Source organism: Corvus moneduloides, chromosome 6 (genome assembly GCF_009650955.1).
Source record: "Corvus moneduloides isolate bCorMon1 chromosome 6, bCorMon1.pri, whole genome shotgun sequence".
NCBI lineage: Eukaryota > Metazoa > Chordata > Aves > Passeriformes > Corvidae > Corvus > Corvus moneduloides.
This window is the reverse complement of record NC_045481.1, coordinates 46,423,648-46,445,549: the sequence shown is the minus strand read 5'-3', so window position 1 is coordinate 46,445,549 and position 21,902 is coordinate 46,423,648. Positions and strand designations below refer to the sequence as shown.

The following is a 21,902-nucleotide window of genomic DNA, read 5'->3' as shown; positions in this document are numbered from 1 at the left end:
AACATACTTTCAGGAGTTGGGGTGGGTGTTGGTGATCCAGTAACAGTGGTCGTTGTGCTCGTAGGGCTGCTGCTGGTGGTGGTGGTGGTGGTTGTGGTGGGAGTCTCCGGTGATGTGGAAGTGGTTGTCAATTCTTGTGTAGGGGGTGCTGTGCTCGGTGTGCCTGTTGGAAAGAGCAGGGACAGAGAAAACAAAGGCACAAAGGCATGAGTGCAACTCAATAGGAACTGAACAGAAGCTGTGCATGAGGCAGCTGCCAGACATAGACAGATCAGCCCACCCTTAGCACATGAAAGATCGGTATCAGTAGCCCTTCCTTTCTGGACTCAGAAAGCAGAACCCTTGACATCCATGCACAGAGATGGTCATGTCCCTCCTTTCCTTATGAAGAGACTGGGGTTGATTCTGGAAAGTGCTTCTCACAAAGTCAGGGAGACCAAGCAAGAGATGAGGCGTAATAATGTTTTGGATCTGGCTAGGGCTTTCTATCTCTGCCTCAATACCTGAACACCTCACTAAATCCTGTGGTAAGAGCTGAGAGGGAAATGTATGTTTCGAGAGTGAAGCACACACAGGAATATGTTCCTTCCTCATTATCATAAGAGTCCACTGATTCGATGTCAGCCCTGTGAGGGGCTTCCCAGAGGACTAGTGCATATCATCAGCCAAAGACCAGACTTCACAGGAAGTGACATTCTGCAGAGTGAAATGATTCCCAAAAGCCTGTCACAGGAATCCTTGCTTCCTACATCTATAAACACTGGCATCCACTAGCACTGACATGGAAAAGGAGAAGAAAGTGGTAAAGAAAGTCTGTAATATTTTTCCCAGAAAGCACCTGAAATTACAGTGCCACAAGAATAATACCCACTGCAATTGCACATCTTAAGTCCAGTGACTACATTCCTGCCAGATGAAAGACAAGGTCAAACAAGAACACAAGATTTCCCATCAATTTAGCATCTCTCTCTAAGTCCAACGGGAGTACTAGCATGAAATACCTTTTTGGACCCTTGTTGAGTAACAGAAGCCTAGAGCTTCTCACCAGGACCCCTGAATTCTCATCACTTTTGAAACAGCCAGCTCAAGCGCCAGCTTTGGGCAAAGGACATTTCATGGGATGCACAGAAGTTATACCCAACCCCAATTCCACACTGAGGCACAAATGGAGGTGCTAACAGATCTTCATTACTCCCAAAGCAAGGGGATACAAGATCACACAAGGCAGAAGTACCTGGAGTTGATAGGGTCGTCGTATATTCCGATATGGGTGTGGACGTGCTTGAAGTAGTTGAGGAGGTTGTTGATGAGCCAGTAACAGTCGTTGTTGTCTTTGCGGTGCTGATGCTGGTGGTGGTGCTGGGTGGCATCGTGGTGCTGCCAGTGATGATGGGAACTTCAGTGGGTGTTGGAGTGGGAGTGGTTGTCAATTCTGATGTAGGGGATGCTGTGTTTGGAGTCTTAGTAGGTGGGGCTGTTAGAAACAGCAGGGACAGAGAAAACAAAGGCACAAAGGCATGAGTGGGACTCAATAGGAACTGAACAGAAGCTGTGCATGAGGCAGCTGCCACAGACATAGGTCAGCCCACCCTCAGTACAGCAAAGATCCCTAGCACCAGCCCTTCCTTTCTGGCCTCAGAAAGCAGAATCTTTGACATCCATGCACAGAGACGGTCATGGCCCTCCTCTCCAAGCAAAGAGACTGGGGATGGTGCTGGAAAATGCTTCCCACCAAACCAGAGAGATCTAGCAATAGGTAAGAGATGAGGAGAAATAATGCTTTCAGTCTGGTTGGGGCTTTCTATCTCTGCCTCATCACCTGAACACCTTGCTAAATCCTGGGGTAAGAGCTGAGATGGGAAGCTGTGATCAGGGAAGAAGCATGCACATGACTATGTTCCTGCCTGATTGGCATGTGATTCCCCTTTGTTTCAATGTCATCCTCATGCAGGGCTTCCCTGGGCACTAGCGGATCTCACTAGGTGAAGTGTCAGCCAAAGACCAAAAGTTCACAGCAAGGGGCAGTCTGCAGAGTGAAAGTGTTCCCAAAAAGGCTGGCAGAAGAATCCTTCCTTCTTACATGTCTAACAGCTGACTAACACTGAGAGGGCATAGGAGGAGGAGAAAGGGAGGAAAGTCTACACAGCTGAACCCAAACAGAGCCTGAAATGCCACTGCCACAAGACCAAGTCCCACTCCAATTGCACTCCATGGGTCCAGTGACTACATTCTGGCCAGCTGAAGGACACGTTCCAACAGCTGCAAAAGCAACATTCCCATCACTTCAGTATCTGTTGAGTCAGGAAAGACAAGACCTTTTCCCAGGGGCCTCTAAATCCTTGTTCCTTATGAAATAGCCAGCCCAAGGACCAGATTTGGCCACAGGACTTTTCCTGGGGTGCCCAAAAGTTACACCCATCCTTGATCCCATACAGAGACACATATGGAGGTGTTCATGGGCCTTCACTACTCCCACAGCAAGGCCACAAATGACAACAGAATCAGAGAATTTTTTGTCCATTCTGTACTTGGGGGCACAGGGGTTTTGGTGAGAATTATTACTTTTGGGAACATACTTTCAGGAGTTGGGGTGGGTGTTGGTGATCCAGTAACAGTGGTCGTTGTGCTCGTAGGGCTGCTGCTGGTGGTGGTGGTGCGAGTCTCCGGTGATGTGGAAGTGGTTGTCAATTCTTGTGTAGGGGGTGCTGTGCTCGGTGTGCCTGTTGGAAAGAGCAGGGACAGAGAAAACAGACAAAGGCACAAAGGCATGAGTGCAACTCAATAGGAACTTGACAGAAGCTGTGCATGAGGCAGCTGCCAGACATAGACAGGTCAGCCCACCCTTAGCATAACAAAGGTCCATAGCACCAGCCTTTCCTTTCTGGCCCCAGAAAGGAGACTCTTTGAAATCCGTGCACTGAGACAGTCATGGCCCTCCTTTCCTAGTGAAAATACTAGGGATGGTGCTGGAAGATGCCTCTCACCAAATCAGAGAGACCCACCAGTAGGGAAGAGATGAAGAGGAGTAATGCTTTTCATCTGGCTGGGGCTTTTTATCTCTGCCTCATTACCTAGAAGCCCTGAGTAAATCCTGGGGTATGAGCTGAGATGCAAAATTCTGGTAAGGGAAGGAAGCATGCCCAGGAATGAGAGCACAAACAGGACAGGACAAGTGGACATAGTCTCAAGCTGTGCCATTGGAGGTTTAAGTTGGACATTAGGGGGCATTTCTCCACAGAACAAATTATTAGACACTGCAATGGACTGTCTAGAGAGGGCAGAGCCACAGTGCCTGGTGGCTTTTAAGACAAAACTGGATGTGGCACTTAGTGCCATGGTCTAGTTGACACAGTGGTGTTCAGGCAAAGGTTGGACTTGATGATCTCAGAGATCTTTCCCAACCTAACTGATTCTGTGAATATATTCCTGCCTGATTGTCATGTGATGTCCCTGTGGTTCAATGAAGGCCTGATGAATGACTTCCCTGGGCACTAGTGAATCTCATCAAAGACCACAGTTCACAGCAAGGGGCAGTCTGCAGAGAGAAATTGTTCCCAAAAGCCTGGCAGGGGAATCCTTCCTTCCAACATCTATTACAACTGACTACTGTTAGCACTGACAGGACAAAGAAGGAGAAAGGGAAAAAACTTGCCACAGCTGTGTCTAAATAGAGCCTGATATGCCACTGCCACTAGACCAGGCCCCACTCCAACTGAACTCCATGGCTCCAGTGTTTCCATTCTGGCCAGCAGAAGGATGAGGTCCAAAAGCAGTAAAAGCAACATTTCTCATCAGTTCAGCATCCTTCTAAGCTGGGCACCAGCATGAAATGAGTCCTTGTAGTCCTGTTGAATCAGGGAAGCCAAGACCTTCTCCCCATGACCCCTGTTCTTCTTGTTTCTTATGAAACATCCAGCCCAAAACACCAGGTCTGGAACAGGCCATTTCCTGGAATACCCGGGAATTATACCCATCCCTGATCTCATACAGAGGCAAAAAAGGAGGTGCTTATGGACCTTGATTACTCCAGTAGTGAGGGAACATGTGAGAGCACAAAATGTAGAAGTACCTGGAGTTGGTAGGGTGGTGGTGTATGTTGGTGTGGGTGTGGATGTGCTTGGAGTAGTTGACACGGGTGTTGGTGATCCAGTAACAGTCGTCGTGCTCGGGGTGCTGATGCTGGTGGTGGTGCTGGGGGGTACCGTGGTGCTGCCAGTGATGATGGGAGTCTCTGGTGATGAGGGAGTGGTTGTCAGTTCTGGTGTAGGGGGTGCTGTGCTCGGTGTGCCTGTTAGAAAGAGCACGGACAGAGAAAACAGACAAAGGCACAAAGGTATGAGTGCAACTCAATAGGAACTGAACAGAAGCTGCACATGAGGCAGCTGCCACAGACATAAACAGGTCAGCCCACCCTTAGCATAGCAAAGATCCCTAGCATCAGCCTTCACTTTCTGGCCCCAGAAAGCAGAATCCTTGACATCCATGCACAGAGAGGGTCATGGTCCTCCTCTCCTAGCTAGGAGACTGGGAATGGTGATGGAAGGTGCTCCTTACAAAGTCAGAATGACCTATCAATAGGTAAGAAATGAGGAGCTGTAATGCTTTTGAACTTGCTGGGGCTTTCTATCTCTGCCTCATTACCTGAACCCCTCACTAAACCCTGGAGCAAGACCTGAGATGGGAATGTGTGGTAAAGGAAGGAAGCATACACAGGAATATCTTGCTGCAGGTTTGTCATGTGATTTTCCAATGTCAGCCTGAGAAAGGGCTTCCCACTACAGTAGTGAATGTGATCAGCTAAAGACCACAGTTCACAGCAAAGGGTACTATGCAGAGTGAAACTGTTCCCAAAAGCCTCTCAGAAGAATCCTTCCTTCTTACATCTATAGTAGCTGAACAGCATTAACAGTGAAAGGGCAAAGGAGGAGTAGAAAGCGGGGAAACTATACATGGTTGGGCCCAAATAGAGCCTGAAATGCAAGTGTCACAAAAACAAGTCCCACACCTATTGCCCTCCATGGGTGCAGCGACCCTAGTCTGGCCAGCTGAAGGAGTAGGACCAACAGCAGTAAAAGCAAGATTTCCATCAGTTCAGAATCCACATAAGATGAGGCACTATCTTATATGGAGGAAAAACCTCCCTGGAGACCTGTTGAATCAGGGAAGACAAAACCTTCTCCCTAAGACCCTTAAATAGTTGTTCCTTCTGAAATAGCCAGACCAAAAGGCCAGCTTTGGGCACATGACATTTCCTAGGATCCCCAGAAGTTACACACATCCTTGATACCACACAGAGCCACAAACTGAGGTACTCTCAGACCTTCATTATTCCAAATGCAAGGCCAGAAATGACAACAGAGCCAGAGAATTATTTGTTGCTTCTGTAGTTAGATGCAGAGGAATTTGGTGGGAATCACTAATGCTGAGAACATACTTCCATGAGTTGAGATGGTTGTTGGTGATCCAGTAACAGTTGTCGTGCTCAGAGGGCTGGTGGTGGAGGGGGGGCTGGGAGTCTCTGGTGATGTGGAAGTGGTTGGCAACTCTGGTGTAGGGGGTGCTGTACTCGGAGTACCTGTTACAAATAGCAAGGACAGAGAAAACAAAGGCACAAAGGCATGAGTGCAACTCAATAGGAACTGAACAGAAGCTGTGCATGAGGCAGCTGCCACAGACATAGACAGGTCAGCCCACCCTCAGCACAGCAAAGATCCCTAGCACCAGCCCTTCCTTTCTGGCCTCAGAAAGCAGAATATTTGAAATCCATCCACACAGGGTCATGGCCCTCCTTGCCTGGTGAAGACACTGGGGATGGTGCTGGAAGGTGCTTCTCACAAAATCAGGGAGACCTACCTATAGGGAAGAGATGAGGAGGAGTAATGCTTTCCATCTACCAGGGACTTTCCATCTCTGCCTCATTACCCAAACACCTTGCTAACTCATGGAGTGAGAGCTGAGATGGCAATCTGTGGTCAGGGAAGGATGTATGTACAGTACCAAGAGGATCAATATCTTGATAGGAGAGGAGGACATAGACCCCTGTATCCTTGCTCCTTTTGAAACAACCAGCCCAAGGGTGACCTTTGGGCAAAGGCCATTTCAGGGGACACACAGCAATTAGTCCAATCTCAGATCGCATACAGAGGCACAAATGGAGGTGCTCACAGACCTTCAATACCCCACAGCAAGGAAACACATGAGAGCACAGATAAGAGGAGTACCTGGAGTTGGTAGGGTGGTGGTGTATGTTGGCGTGGGCGTGGATGTGCTTGAAGTAGTTGAAATGGGTGTTGTTGAGACAGGAACAGTTGTTGTTGTCTGTGGGGTGCTGCTGGTAGGGGTGGTGGTGCTGGGGGGCATCGGGGTGGTGGTGGTGGTGGTGGGGGTGGTAGGGGTGGTACTGCTGGGAGTCTCCTCTGCTGTTGGCGTTGGAGCAGTTGTTGATATTGTTGTAGAGGACACAGCGCTCGTTGTGGATGAAGGTGTGGAAGTTGAGGTGCTCGTGGTGCTTGGAGTTGGAAGACACTCTGGTTTGTTGGGGGTGCAGCAGATACTGATCTCGTAGTTGAGGCAGACTGGCATCGGTATTATACCTCCTATCTGCTGATCTTTATTGTTACAGATGAGCCCTACGTTAACATTACATTCCACTTTCTGCCCTAAATCTGCAATGGAAGTGTTAGGGAATTTCTCTGCTCGGCATGAAATATTCTCAGCTTTCGCACAGACCCAGGAGGGGTCGTTCTTCAAAATGTTCTCAAAGGTTTCGTAGTCACCACTGTTCCTGTCAGAACTATCTGGGTAACTCACATCGATCCAGTCCGTCCAGATGCAGTCACAGCCTGGGAGGTGACAACAAGATGGACAGTTAGAAACAGACAGGTCAGAGGTGACAATCCAGGGCACCAGCACATACACAGGTGGTGCTCTGGGCACCCCCTGCACCCAACGGTGCCCCTCAGACACTGCTACTGCACTCAGCCAACACTGGCCACAAGAAAGCTCAGTGGTGTGGCCAGGCCTCCCCTTCTTGGCCCTACAAACCACTCCAGGCCCAAATTGGGACGCAGGCACTGATGAGTTACGTATGTGCCCCCCACAGATGGGTCACATAGCTTTGTATGGACTCTCGTGTGCAAAAAAAACCACCCACATAAAACCCACACAGGAGGCAGAGACCAACTAAGCAGAGACTCCTGCCACTCTCAGCTTCCTGGGCCATGCACACCACCTCACTATCTCACGGAGAACTCAACCACTGGGATGGCACCCAACCACAGGGGAAGCAGGCACAGGACGCACGCTGCTGACAAAGCCTCAGCTGCTTCCCAGCAGCACACAGATAGGTGGAGACAAGCGCCAATGGGAACACTGGTAGAATCCAGCTGCCCCAGAGCCTGTGTCCGTGGAAAGGGACAATCTGCATTCTGAAACTTTTCCCCAAACTCTGCCAGCGAAAGCCTTGGAAGCGTCCTACAGCCCAAACCCCTGATAAGTAGCAGCAATGGCCACAGAGACAAAACAGGACAGGAAGGGAAGAAAATTTGCACAGCTGTGCCCAAACAGAGCCTGAAATGCTACTGCCACAAACTTTAGCCCCACTCCAACTGCACTCCATGGGTCCAGTGACTACATTCTGCCCAGCTGAAGGACACTGTCCAATAGCAGCAAAAGCAACATTCCCATCACTTCAGCATCTGTCTAAGCTGGGAATCAGCTCAAAATACCCCCTTGAAGCACTGTTGAGTCAGGAAAGACAAGGCCTTCTCTCAGGGACCTCTAAATCCTTGTTCCTTCTAAACAGCCAGCCTGAAGACTGGTTTGGGCCACAGGACTTTTCCTGGGGTGACCAGAAGTTACACCCATCCTTGATCCCATACAGAGACACATATGGAGGTGTTCATGGGCCTTCACTACTCCCACAGCAAGGCCACAAATGACAACAGAATCAGAGAATTTTTTGTCCATTCTGCACTTGGGGGCACAGGGGTTTTGGTGAGAATTATTACTTTTGGGAACATACTTTCAGGAGTTGGGGTGGGTGTTGGTGATCCAGTAACAGTGGTCGTTGTGCTCGTAGGGCTGCTGCTGGTGGTGGTGGTGGTGGTTGTGGTGGGAGTCTCCGGTGATGTGGAAGTGGTTGTCAATTCTTGTGTAGGGGGTGCTGTGCTCGGTGTGCCTGTTGGAAAGAGCAGGGACAGAGAAAACAGACAAAGGCACAAAGGCATGAGTGCAACTCAATAGGAACTTGACAGAAGCTGTGCATGAGGCAGCTGCCAGACATAGACAGGTCAGCCCACCCTTAGCACATGAAAGATCGGTATCAGTAGCCCTTCCTTTCTGGACTCAGAAAGCAGAATCCTTGAAATCCAGTCACAGAAAAAGTGATGGCCCACCTCTCCTAGCAAAAAGACTGGGGATGGTTCTGGAAGGTGCTTCTCACAAAATCAGAGAGACCTACCAATAGGAAAGAGATTAGGAGGAGTAATGCTTTCAATCTGGCTGGAGCTTTCTATCTCTGCCTCATTACCCAAACACTTCACAAATCCCTGAAGCAAGGGCTGCGACGGCAATCCGTGGTCAGAGATGGAACTGTGAAGAGGTATAAGTTCCTGCCTGACTGTCATGAAATTTCCCTGTGGTGGAATGTCAGCCTGATGAAGGGCTTCCCAGAGCTCTAGCAGATGGCATCAGCAAAAGTCTACAGTTCATAGCAAGTGGCATTCTTCAGCACAAAACTGTTTCCAAAAGTCTCCCAAGGTAATCGTTGCTTCTAAGATCTAGAACCACTGGCATCCACTTGCACTGACATGGCAAAGGAGGAGGAGAAAGGGAAGAAAGTCTGCCCAGCTGTTCCTAGCATGAGAGTGTCACAGACTATAGTCCCACTCCAATTGCTCTCCATGCATGGGTCCAGTGACTACATTCTGGCCAGCTGAAGGACACAGTCCAACAGCAGCAAAAGCAACATTTCCCATCTGTTTAGCATCTGTCTAAGCTGGGCACCAGCATGAAATTTCTCATGTTGAGTCAGGGAAGACAAGACCTTCACCCTAGGACTCCTAAATCCTTGTTCTTCAAAATCAGCCAGTCAAAAGGCCAGCTTTTGGCACAGCCACTTCAGGGGATGCACAGTAATTACTCCCATCTGCAATCCCATGGGGACACACTAAAGAAGGCACCCTCATTTCCTGTATAGGAAAGGAACACATGAGAGCACAGATCGGAGATGTACCTGGAGTTGGTAGGGTGGTGGTGTATGTTGGCGTGGGCGTGGATGTGCTTGAAGTAGTTGAAATGGGTGTTGTTGAGACAGGAACAGTTGTTGTTGTCTGTGGGGTGCTGCTGGTAGGGGTGGTGGTGCTGGGGGGCATCGGGGTGGTGGTGGCGGTGGTGGGGGTGGTAGGGGTGGTACTGCTGGGAGTCTCCTCTGCTGTTGGCGTTGGAGCAGTTGTTGATATTGTTGTAGAGGACACAGCGCTCGTTGTGGATGAAGGTGTGGAAGTTGAGGTGCTCGTGGTGCTTGGAGTTGGAAGACACTCTGGTTTGTTGGGGGTGCAGCAGATACTGATCTCGTAGTTGAGGCAGACTGGCATCGGTATTATACCTCCTATCTGCTGATCTTTATTGTTACAGATGAGCCCTACGTTAACATTACATTCCACTTTCTGCCCTAAATCTGCAATGGAAGTGTTAGGGAATTTCTCTGCTCGGCATGAAATATTCTCAGCTTTCGCACAGACCCAGGAGGGGTCGTTCTTCAAAATGTTCTCAAAGGTTTCGTAGTCACCACTGTTCCTGTCAGAACTATCTGGGTAACTCACATCGATCCAGTCCGTCCAGATGCAGTCACAGCCTGGGAGGTGACAACAAGATGGACAGTTAGAAACAGACAGGTCAGAGGTGACAATCCAGGGCACCAGCACATACACAGGTGGTGCTCTGGGCACCCCCTGCACCCAACGGTGCCCCTCAGACACTCAGCCAACACTGGCCACAAGAAAGCTCAGTGGTGTGGCCAGGCCTCCCCTTCTTGGCCCTACAAACCACTCCAGGCCCAAATTGGGACGCAGGCACTGATGAGTTACGTATGTGCCCCCCACAGATGGGTCACATAGCTTTGTATGGACTCTCGTGTGCAAAAAAAAACCACCCACATAAAACCCACACAGGAGGCAGAGACCAACTAAGCAGAGACTCCTGCCACTCTCAGCTTCCTGGGCCATGCACACCACCTCACTATCTCACGGAGAACTCAACCACTGGGATGGCACCCAACCACAGGGGAAGCAGGCACAGGACGCACGCTGCTGACAAAGCCTCAGCTGCTTCCCAGCAGCACACAGATAGGTGGAGACAAGCGCCAATGGGAACACTGGTAGAATCCAGCTGCCCCAGAGCCTGTGTCCGTGGAAAGGGACAATCTGCATTCTGAAACTTTTCCCCAAACTCTGCCAGCGAAAGCCTTGGAAGCGTCCTACAGCCCAAACCCCTGATAAGTAGCAGCAATGGCCACAGAGACAAAACAGGACAGGAAGGGAAGAAAATTTGCACAGCTGTGCCCAAACAGAGCCTGAAATGCTACTGCCACAAACTTTAGCCCCACTCCAACTGCACTCCATGGGTCCAGTGACTACATTCTGCCCAGCTGAAGGACACTGTCCAATAGCAGCAAAAGCAACATTCCCATCACTTCAGCATCTGTCTAAGCTGGGAATCAGCTCAAAATACCCCCTTGAAGCACTGTTGAGTCAGGAAAGACAAGGCCTTCTCTCAGGGACCTCTAAATCCTTGTTCCTTCTAAACAGCCAGCCTGAAGACTGGTTTGGGCCACAGGACTTTTCCTGGGGTGACCAGAAGTTACACCCATCCTTGATCCCATACAGAGACACATATGGAGGTGTTCATGGGCCTTCACTACTCCCACAGCAAGGCCACAAATGACAACAGAATCAGAGAATTTTTTGTCCATTCTGCACTTGGGGGCACAGGGGTTTTGGTGAGAATTATTACTTTTGGGAACATACTTTCAGGAGTTGGGGTGGGTGTTGGTGATCCAGTAACAGTGGTCGTTGTGCTCGTAGGGCTGCTGCTGGTGGTGGTGGTGGTGGTTGTGGTGGGAGTCTCCGGTGATGTGGAAGTGGTTGTCAATTCTTGTGTAGGGGGTGCTGTGCTCGGTGTGCCTGTTGGAAAGAGCAGGGACAGAGAAAACAGACAAAGGCACAAAGGCATGAGTGCAACTCAATAGGAACTTGACAGAAGCTGTGCATGAGGCAGCTGCCAGACATAGACAGGTCAGCCCACCCTTAGCACATGAAAGATCGGTATCAGTAGCCCTTCCTTTCTGGACTCAGAAAGCAGAATCCTTGAAATCCAGTCACAGAAAAAGTGATGGCCCACCTCTCCTAGCAAAAAGACTGGGGATGGTTCTGGAAGGTGCTTCTCACAAAATCAGAGAGACCTACCAATAGGAAAGAGATTAGGAGGAGTAATGCTTTCAATCTGGCTGGAGCTTTCTATCTCTGCCTCATTACCCAAACACCTCACAAATCCCTGAAGCAAGGGCTGTGACGGCAATCCGTGGTCAGAGATGGAACTGTGAAGAGGTATAAGTTCCTGCCTCACTGTCATGAAATTTCCCTGTGGTGGAATGTCAGCCTGATGAAGGGCTTCCCAGAGCTCTAGCAGATGGCATCAGCAAAAGTCTACAGTTCATAGCAAGTGGCATTCTTCAGCACAAAACTGTTTCCAAAAGTCTCCCAAGGTAATCGTTGCTTCTAAGATCTAGAACCACTGGCATCCACTTGCACTGACATGGCAAAGGAGGAGGAGAAAGGGAAGAAAGTCTGCCCAGCTGTTCCTAGCATGAGAGTGTCACAGACTATAGTCCCACTCCAATTGCTCTCCATGCATGGGTCCAGTGACTACATTCTGGCCAGCTGAAGGACACAGTCCAACAGCAGCAAAAGCAACATTTCCCATCTGTTTAGCATCTGTCTAAGCTGGGCACCAGCATGAAATTTCTCATGTTGAGTCAGGGAAGACAAGACCTTCACCCTAGGACTCCTAAACCCTTGTTCTTCAAAATCAGCCAGTCAAAAGGCCAGCTTTTGGCACAGCCACTTCAGGGGATGCACAGTAATTACTCCCATCTGCAATCCCATGGGGACACACTAAAGAAGGCACCCTCATTTCTTGTATAGGAAAGGAACACATGAGAGCACAGATCGGAGATGTACCTGGAGTTGGTAGGGTGGTGGTGTATGTTGGCGTGGGCGTGGATGTGCTTGAAGTAGTTGAAATGGGTGTTGTTGAGACAGGAACAGTTGTTGTTGTCTGTGGGGTGCTGCTGGTAGGGGTGGTGGTGCTGGGGGGCATCGGGGTGGTGGTGGTGGTGGTGGGGGTGGTAGGGGTGGTACTGCTGGGAGTCTCCTCTGCTGTTGGCGTTGGAGCAGTTGTTGATATTGTTGTAGAGGACACAGCGCTCGTTGTGGATGAAGGTGTGGATGTTGAGGTGCTCGTGGTGCTTGGAGTTGGAAGACACTCTGGTTTGTTGGGGGTGCAGCAGATACTGATCTCGTAGTTGAGGCAGACTGGCATCGGTATTATACCTCCTATCTGCTGATCTTTATTGTTACAGATGAGCCCTACGTTAACATTACATTCCACTTTCTGCCCTAAATCTGCAATGGAAGTGTTAGGGAATTTCTCTGCTCGGCATGAAATATTCTCAGCTTTCGCACAGACCCAGGAGGGGTCGTTCTTCAAAATGTTCTCAAAGGTTTCGTAGTCACCACTGTTCCTGTCAGAACTATCTGGGTAACTCACATCGATCCAGTCCGTCCAGATGCAGTCACAGCCTGGGAGGTGACAACAAGATGGACAGTTAGAAACAGACAGGTCAGAGGTGACAATCCAGGGCACCAGCACATACACAGGTGGTGCTCTGGGCACCCCCTGCACCCAACGGTGCCCCTCAGACACTCAGCCAACACTGGCCACAAGAAAGCTCAGTGGTGTGGCCAGGCCTCCCCTTCTTGGCCCTACAAACCACTCCAGGCCCAAATTGGGACGCAGGCACTGATGAGTTACGTATGTGCCCCCCACAGATGGGTCACATAGCTTTGTATGGACTCTCGTGTGCAAAAAAAAACCACCCACATAAAACCCACACAGGAGGCAGAGACCAACTAAGCAGAGACTCCTGCCACTCTCAGCTTCCTGGGCCATGCACACCACCTCACTATCTCACGGAGAACTCAACCACTGGGATGGCACCCAACCACAGGGGAAGCAGGCACAGGACGCACGCTGCTGACAAAGCCTCAGCTGCTTCCCAGCAGCACACAGATAGGTGGAGACAAGCGCCAATGGGAACACTGGTAGAATCCAGCTGCCCCAGAGCCTGTGTCCGTGGAAAGGGACAATCTGCATTCTGAAACTTTTCCCCAAACTCTGCCAGCGAAAGCCTTGGAAGCGTCCTACAGCCCAAACCCCTGATAAGTAGCAGCAATGGCCACAGAGACAAAACAGGACAGGAAGGGAAGAAAATTTGCACAGCTGTGCCCAAACAGAGCCTGAAATGCTACTGCCACAAACTTTAGCCCCACTCCAACTGCACTCCATGGGTCCAGTGACTACATTCTGCCCAGCTGAAGGACACTGTCCAATAGCAGCAAAAGCAACATTCCCATCACTTCAGCATCTGTCTAAGCTGGGAATCAGCTCAAAATACCCCCTTGAAGCACTGTTGAGTCAGGAAAGACAAGGCCTTCTCTCAGGGACCTCTAAATCCTTGTTCCTTCTAAACAGCCAGCCTGAAGACTGGTTTGGGCCACAGGACTTTTCCTGGGGTGACCAGAAGTTACACCCATCCTTGATCCCATACAGAGACACATATGGAGGTGTTCATGGGCCTTCACTACTCCCACAGCAAGGCCACAAATGACAACAGAATCAGAGAATTTTTTGTCCATTCTGTACTTGGGGGCACAGGGGTTTTGGTGAGAATTATTACTTTTGGGAACATACTTTCAGGAGTTGGGGTGGGTGTTGGTGATCCAGTAACAGTGGTCGTTGTGCTCGTAGGGCTGCTGCTGGTGGTGGTGGTGGTGGTTGTGGTGGGAGTCTCCGGTGATGTGGAAGTGGTTGTCAATTCTTGTGTAGGGGGTGCTGTGCTCGGTGTGCCTGTTGGAAAGAGCAGGGACAGAGAAAACAGACAAAGGCACAAAGGCATGAGTGCAACTCAATAGGAACTTGACAGAAGCTGTGCATGAGGCAGCTGCCAGACATAGACAGGTCAGCCCACCCTTAGCACATGAAAGATCGGTATCAGTAGCCCTTCCTTTCTGGACTCAGAAAGCAGAATCCTTGAAATCCAGTCACAGAAAAAGTGATGGCCCACCTCTCCTAGCAAAAAGACTGGGGATGGTTCTGGAAGGTGCTTCTCACAAAATCAGAGAGACCTACCAATAGGAAAGAGATTAGGAGGAGTAATGCTTTCAATCTGGCTGGAGCTTTCTATCTCTGCCTCATTACCCAAACACTTCACAAATCCCTGAAGCAAGGGCTGTGACGGCAATCCGTGGTCAGAGATGGAACTGTGAAGAGGTATAAGTTCCTGCCTCACTGTCATGAAATTTCCCTGTGGTGGAATGTCAGCCTGATGAAGGGCTTCCCAGAGCTCTAGCAGATGGCATCAGCAAAAGTCTACAGTTCATAGCAAGTGGCATTCTTCAGCACAAAACTGTTTCCAAAAGTCTCCCAAGGTAATCGTTGCTTCTAAGATCTAGAACCACTGGCATCCACTTGCACTGACATGGCAAAGGAGGAGGAGAAAGGGAAGAAAGTCTGCCCAGCTGTTCCTAGCATGAGAGTGTCACAGACTATAGTCCCACTCCAATTGCTCTCCATGCATGGGTCCAGTGACTACATTCTGGCCAGCTGAAGGACACAGTCCAACAGCAGCAAAAGCAACATTTCCCATCTGTTTAGCATCTGTCTAAGCTGGGCACCAGCATGAAATTTCTCATGTTGAGTCAGGGAAGACAAGACCTTCACCCTAGGACTCCTAAATCCTTGTTCTTCAAAATCAGCCAGTCAAAAGGCCAGCTTTTGGCACAGCCACTTCAGAGGATGCACAGTAATTACTCCCATCTGCAATCCCATGGGGACACACTAAAGAAGGCACCCTCATTTCTTGTATAGGAAAGGAACACATGAGAGCACAGATCAGAGATGTACCTGGAGTTGGTAGGGTGGTGGTGTATGTTGGCGTGGGTGTGGATGTGCTTGAAGTAGTTGAAATGGGTGTTGTTGAGACAGGAACAGTCGTCGTTGTCTGTGGAGTGCTGCTGGTAGTTGTGGGAGTCTCTGGTGACCAGGGAGTGGTTGGCGATTTTGGTGTGCTTGGTGTAGGTGGGGCTGTTAGAAAGAGCAGGGACAGAGAAAACAGACAAAGGCACAAAGGCATGAGTGCAACTCAATAGGAACTGAACAGAAGCTGTGCATGAGGCAGCTGCCAGACATAGACAGGTCAGCCCACCCTTAGCACAGCAAAGGTCCATAGAACCAGCCCTTCCTTTCTGGCCCCAGAAAGCAGAATCCTTGACATCCATGCACAGAGATAGTCATGGCCCTCCTTTCCTAGTGAAGAGATTAGGCATGGTGCTGGATGGTGCCTCTGACAAAATCAGAAAGATCATGTCAGCCTGAAGAAGGAAGCCTGCACAGCCCTGCCCCGAAAATGCCTCTAGCAACAGGAGTTTGAAGCATGGCCTCTCTTTTCTCACGCAGCAGGTCCTTCTGGGAGTATTGTCTCCAGCAGAAACTTAAAACTCCAAATCCTCCTAAGTAAGACTTCCTTCCAGATCAACGTTTTCTATGCCTGTGACCTGCCTTTAGTAGCCAGCACTTTATTTCTCCAATCACAAAGTAAGATGACAGAGTATTTTTCTGTTAAATACCTGTAGATGTTGAAGTTACTGGAGAGGGAACCGATGGTGTATGCTCACTTGTTGTGGAATGGATGTGTACGGGCGGGGTGGTAATTTCTGTTGAAGTCCTGGTTGTAGTGGTGGTGGGTACTGTTGTCTTGGTGGTGGTTGAAGCTGGAGTGTGTGGTACAGTAGGTGTAATTGTAGGCCCACAAGGAATTTCCTGCCACTCACAACAGTTTACTCTGATTTCATAATTATAGCAAAGCTGCCACATAGTAACATCTTGCTCATCATTTTTACAGATTAATCCATATGTAACATTACACTCTACTTTCTGACCAAGGTCATCTAAGCTCACATCAGGTTTATCCTTAGCCCTGCATTCTATTTGTTCAGGAGCTGTACATATTTTGTTTCCATGGTTTCTTATTTCATCATATGTTTCATAGTCACCACCACCTTCTTCAGGTTTACTAACATCAAACCACTCAGTCCAATCACAGATTAGTCCAAAGCATGGAGCTGCAAGAAAAGACAGAGATTTCAGAGTTTACAGAGAACATCCTGAGAAGATCCATTTTTTATTTTCCTCCATTCAGGTCTAGAGAAGTGCATTGCAATTTGTCATCTTTCCAAAGAAAAGAGTTCTAAAATCAGTTCTGTATTACCAGGTCTTCATACTGGAAGTTTTGCATCAAAGTAAAATCACCAAGTGGAAGCCTTTAAAGGTCCTTCTCTCTATACTAATGACACTTTTGAAATTATAAAAAACTATTCATTTTTGTTTAAAATATGTTTTTCTGTAATAATTGTCTTTAATTTACTCTTCTTTAAATATTCATTTGACATTTTTAACAACTTTGGTTTGTATTTATAACTTACTTGTAGTTTCTGGATGGCTTGTAGTGGTAACTGAAATAGAAAAAAACGAGATTATCATTTCAAAAGAAATAAAATAGTATATTTTTTTCTGACACTCTTGACAATACTTCTACTATCCCATTAGGATATTGAAAAGCTAGCATGGTTTTTCAGAAATAGGAAGGCACCCTGTACATTTATACTTAAAATTTCTTTCATAAGAAATAAATCAACTCAAAATGCTAAAAGTCTTTCTTAGTGTGGTGTGATAAAACAATCCATAAACATTGCTCTATCTGTGTCAACTATAATCCCATATGATTGTACATTCTGTATTTAAAATACTTTCCTTAAAGAAAGCAATTTTTAGATCACATCTGTATTAATGATTTACCTGTGGTGGTGGTGATGGTGGTGGTGGTGGTAAGAGTACTGGAAGGGAAGGAGGTTGAAATGGTTGTAGGTGAAGATGTTGGACAAGGATAGACACCACCAGGAACTACAGAACCATTTTCTGCACAAATGTACGTTATACACATGTCGCCATCCTGTACTTGTCCCACAACAGCACCCACTTCATAACTCGTTCCATTGATGACACAAGGACACCCTGCAAGAAAGAGCTTTACTGTGCAATTTTTCTACTACCATGTAAGAGGCAGAGGCAAAATACTTATGGACAAGAGAGCATTTACATGAGTCATGCATGTTTTTCAGAGATGTACCTGGAACTTAGATCTACTATATTGTGCTAATTTATCTTTAGATTTAAAGCAATGTTAGAACATATTTAATCAAGTCCTGCATAAAATGCCTGGTGGTACAGACTTAGAAAGTAGGTTTTAAAATGTTCTGAGAAAAATAATAATTGCAATTTACTATCTGACACTTTTTATATAATAACTACATGTTCAGGAAGTGCAACCTCTTGTAGCAAAATCCATTCGTTTGGATATGGGACATGGGGAGAAAGAATGAAGGGACATGAGAAAAAGGTTGAGCCAGAAGTACTAACAGCAAGGTTCAACAAAAGTGCTGCCGAATTTTCTTCAGTCACAACTTCCACTAGCACAGGAAAGAATTATTCTAAATCAATACTAAGTCTATTGTAGAGTCAGACATAGCAGCTCTATGCATTTTTTTCTTTTTGTTTCCAGAAAAACCCAAACGTTATTTACCTGGGAGTGGTTTACACTCTATGGATCCTGAGGGGACACAGATACTAAAAGAAAAATTTTCAAAAATTAGAATGTTGCTGATGTTTTATGACACCAGTTAGCAGAGTCAAGAGCACAGAAACATAGATATTTATCATCTGATCTTCATTCACACTACTGGAGAGTTTTCTGGGCATATTTTCTAGTATTACCCACCATTTTTCTTTTAAACTAAGTCACTACTTTTAGTACAACATCTTAAAACTGCCATGAAACACTTTGTGTTGCAAGTTGCAATACTGCAGTAACAACTGTTTTGCAGAGTGAACTTACAGCTAGATCAGATTATTCTCTGGTCACCATGTGGAGCCAGAGGTGTAAGTGCTATCATTGCTAACACTCTAAGCATGAACAGTTGGGGCTCAACTATCTCTTTTAGGGCAAGAGTATTTCAGATTACAGTGATTTTGAAGTCCCAGTTCTAAGTGAGAATGCAAGGCAGAGTAGCCCCTCTCTTCCCAAAGAGTTGTGAGAATCTACAGGTTGTTTTAGAAGTTAATCCAGGTTTCATGCCATTATATAATTTATGACAGTTGACAGGTATAATTAGTGAATTTGCTAATACACTTATTGTAATAACACTACCAACCTGAAATCTGGATTATTATGGGTTTGGAAAATTATGAAATTCAAGAATATACCAGCTCTTCAGCTGAAGTTGCATCTGAGGCCCAGTAAAATAAACGAGGGGCTCAGCATACACAAATTATTTCCTGAATTAATGCAAGTAATTTTTATATACCATATTGTACAGTTCTCTTTTGTGGGTACTTCTTGCCCAGGGGGTATATGGATTCCACCTTCAATGTAACACCCACATTCATCTTCAGTCACACATTCCTTTGTCTCTTCATTATAAATAGGCTTGTCCATAGGGCATCTGGGGTAGCAACCTATTGATGACAGGTAGAACAGAATACAGGATGAAGAAAAAGTATAAAAAGTTAACTCAGTGATATGCTACCTTCTGAAGGTAAATTATTCTCACTGAATCAAGCATAGTGAAAGAAATCTAAAACTTCCCACTCAAATCAATCTGTGGACAATTAGTCTTTCCAAAAGACTTAAACAGTTCTCATTGATAATACTGGGGTGAGGAGGATTAAGTAAGAGGTTTTTTTATGAAAACTAGTGATGTTTTTTTTTCTTAGTTCAATACCTTGGAGAAATCCCTAATTTATACTCCTTTCCATGGGCAGCTAGTAATTTTAAGACAAAGAAACACCCCAATTCTTGTACAGATCACTATATCAAGAAAACTTTCATGAGGAATATGGAAGCAGATTCACTAACAAACGTTTTTCACTACATTTCTTGGAACATTAGACCTTGTTTATATACCTTATATACACCAAGTATCTCTATCTCAAACAAATAATTTATCTGTGCTTTTCCTTACCCTCGGGCAGTGATCCAAACTTCACTGCAAGGGATTAATCGACTGTCAATTCTCATTCCACTTCTCATGTAAATACACTTAAAAATATTATTCTGTTATTCCTATTATATCTCCTTCCTCCAAATAAACTCCTATTAAGTCCAATTATTAATGACATGAAGTCCTGTTTATACTGTACTGGAGTTCTAAATAGCCTTTAAACTGAAGCACCACGTAATTAACTGGTACTTAAAAGTCACTTTATACTGCCAGACTGTACTTAAGATGTCCTCACAAAAATAGGTGTGCTCTGTATTTCTATTGAAATTAAACAAAAATAATTCAGAAAGACAATTGGATATACAATAATCTGCCTTTTGACACTTCCCAAGCCTTTCTAATAATATAAGGCAATTTATTTTAAAACACAGAGGTTTATTGGGTTTTTAAAAAATATTTTGGTTCGGGATTTTTGTTGATTTTTTAGTAGGGGTTTTTGGTGGTGTTTTGCTTTGTTTTGTTTCTCTTGAGTTTCGGTTTGTTTGAGTTTTTTCTTTTAATTTTTTTACCAGAAGTTCAAAGCAAAGTCAAACTCAAGGCATTTCTTGCCAACCCCTAAACTGGAGATAAGTGCTTCCAGTCCAGACCAAAAAGGCTATATGGCTGAAAATATGGCTTTTTTCTCCAGCTTTACCATGTGGTAAACCAGAAAATACTTGTAAAGTCTTTCAGATTCTTGGATCATTGCAGTCCCTTTCATGTGAAATTCCTGTTCCATTATCAACCACAAGGACTGTCACCTACTAATTTCGCATCTACAAATGAAATAGAATCTCCATTAAGAATCTGATCTATAGCAGCATCAGTATGTCTGCTATGAAAGATATTTATCTTCCAGGTAGGTGAATGTTGCACATTAATCTAGTAAAGGCAAGATGATCTGATGCATAAAAAATGATAACTTTAAAAACCCCCAACTATCAGTGACTTGCTTCTTTGCCATATCAAAGATTTTCCTTTTGAAACACTTTAGCATGGGATTCAAAATAACCATGATGTAATTATATTGCATGTTTTGGGATATTATCCAAGCAGAGACCTAGTTTTATGTAACTATCACCCATTGACGTTAATAAATAATAAATTACATTATAGGAAACGTTTATGTAAGACTGGAGGCAAATTCAACACATCGGATTTAGGAACACCTCATCAAATTCACTGACTAGTCCATAATTATTAAAAGATACCTGAACAAAGTTATACAAAGCACAATATAAAATGGCAAGGAATTTATTACCTTCCAGTAATGGTATTGTAAAGTTGGTGCTGACATTATTGATCATCCTGCAGGTTGTGATATTACTGCCACAAGGCTCATAGTGCCAGTCACACTCATTGCGAGGGTTGTAGTAGTCACAGAATATCGCTGATGAGAAAAGAGAGAAGCTGGTTAAAAACAAGGTTGCCAGAATGCAGTTCTGAGCAGGCCTTTAAAGGTACAAGCTACATGAGTCTACAAGTTAAGCCAGCCAAATTTCTCTGGAGGTACAAGACCTGGACTTTTGCCTACTCTGCTTAAACTTACGATACATCAAAACACTGTTGCCCAAAATTTTCATTCTAAATATTCCAGCCATTGAGTAAAAATGCTTCAAATCATAAAGAAAAAAATTTAAAAAAATTATTTTGGTTTAAAATTAAGGGTATATTTCTGAGAGTATTTTTCTTCCATAGCTACTAGCAAACTCCTAAATATTTTTCCATTTTATACAAAATAGTTCCATCTTGCTGTATCAAATAGCTGAGAGTCCAAGAGGAAGCATATGAGACATTACGAATACAACTTAAATTCAGCTTAGACAGTTACAGAGAGAGGAAGAAGCTTTTGTAACTAATATATCAGAGATGAATGAAACTTAAAATTTTTTTCCACTGGCTTCTTACACTTAAAAACTCAAATTAGTCCAAATTCTGAATCTGACTGAATTTTTAAAATTAAAAAATTATTAATTTCTGCTACTTAGAATCTCAAAATTTTGACTTGAGCAAATTTTGGGCAATATTAATTTAAATGTTATTTACATTAATTTATGACGTACTGGTATGAGTATTAGCACCACTAATAGACACTACTTAACATACACAACACTGATTAGGTTCAGTGCTACAGCACAGGAGGGTTATATACTTTTTGCTAAAATCAAACTCTGAATAATTTGAAGAACTGAGAGAGAAGAAAGATAGCAGAGGAAGAGAAAAGAAAAGAAGAGAAGAGAAGAGAAGAGAAGAGAAGAGAAGAGAAGAGAAGAGAAGAGAAGAGAAGAGAAGAGAAGAGAAGAGAAAAGAGAAGAGCCAGGCTGAATAAAAGACAACTGAAATATACAAATTTACTAGCCCTGTTTTTTCCCTGATATGCTGAGAAAATAGATTTCACTGAGTAGCCAGCATGACCTTGCAGTGACTCTACTAATGATTTATTTGACTGGCTTTCTGACAGCAGCTAGA

The 21,902-nt window shown here is 45.7% G+C and overlaps 1 protein-coding gene across 1 annotated transcript in view; it reads right to left on the bottom strand.

The window, feature by feature from the left end:
- The window catches only part of MUC2 (mucin 2, oligomeric mucus/gel-forming), a 59,067-nt gene that overhangs the window by 18,273 nt on the left and 18,892 nt on the right, over window positions 1–21,902 (bottom strand). The window contains exons 25-42 of the mRNA XM_032113177.1: window positions 20,695–20,823; window positions 18,759–18,909; window positions 17,978–18,021; window positions 17,194–17,409; window positions 16,821–16,850; window positions 15,966–16,460; window positions 15,244–15,423; window positions 14,032–14,187; window positions 12,240–12,860; window positions 11,028–11,183; window positions 9,236–9,856; window positions 8,024–8,179; window positions 6,222–6,842; window positions 5,435–5,575; window positions 4,070–4,288; window positions 2,577–2,720; window positions 1,235–1,474; window positions 8–163 (exon numbers count right to left, since the gene is read on the bottom strand). Coding sequence (XP_031969068.1) covers window positions 8–163; window positions 1,235–1,474; window positions 2,577–2,720; window positions 4,070–4,288; window positions 5,435–5,575; window positions 6,222–6,842; window positions 8,024–8,179; window positions 9,236–9,856; window positions 11,028–11,183; window positions 12,240–12,860; window positions 14,032–14,187; window positions 15,244–15,423; window positions 15,966–16,460; window positions 16,821–16,850; window positions 17,194–17,409; window positions 17,978–18,021; window positions 18,759–18,909; window positions 20,695–20,823 — 4,476 coding nt within the window. The remainder of the gene's footprint in view (window positions 1–7; window positions 164–1,234; window positions 1,475–2,576; window positions 2,721–4,069; window positions 4,289–5,434; window positions 5,576–6,221; window positions 6,843–8,023; window positions 8,180–9,235; window positions 9,857–11,027; window positions 11,184–12,239; window positions 12,861–14,031; window positions 14,188–15,243; window positions 15,424–15,965; window positions 16,461–16,820; window positions 16,851–17,193; window positions 17,410–17,977; window positions 18,022–18,758; window positions 18,910–20,694; window positions 20,824–21,902) is intronic.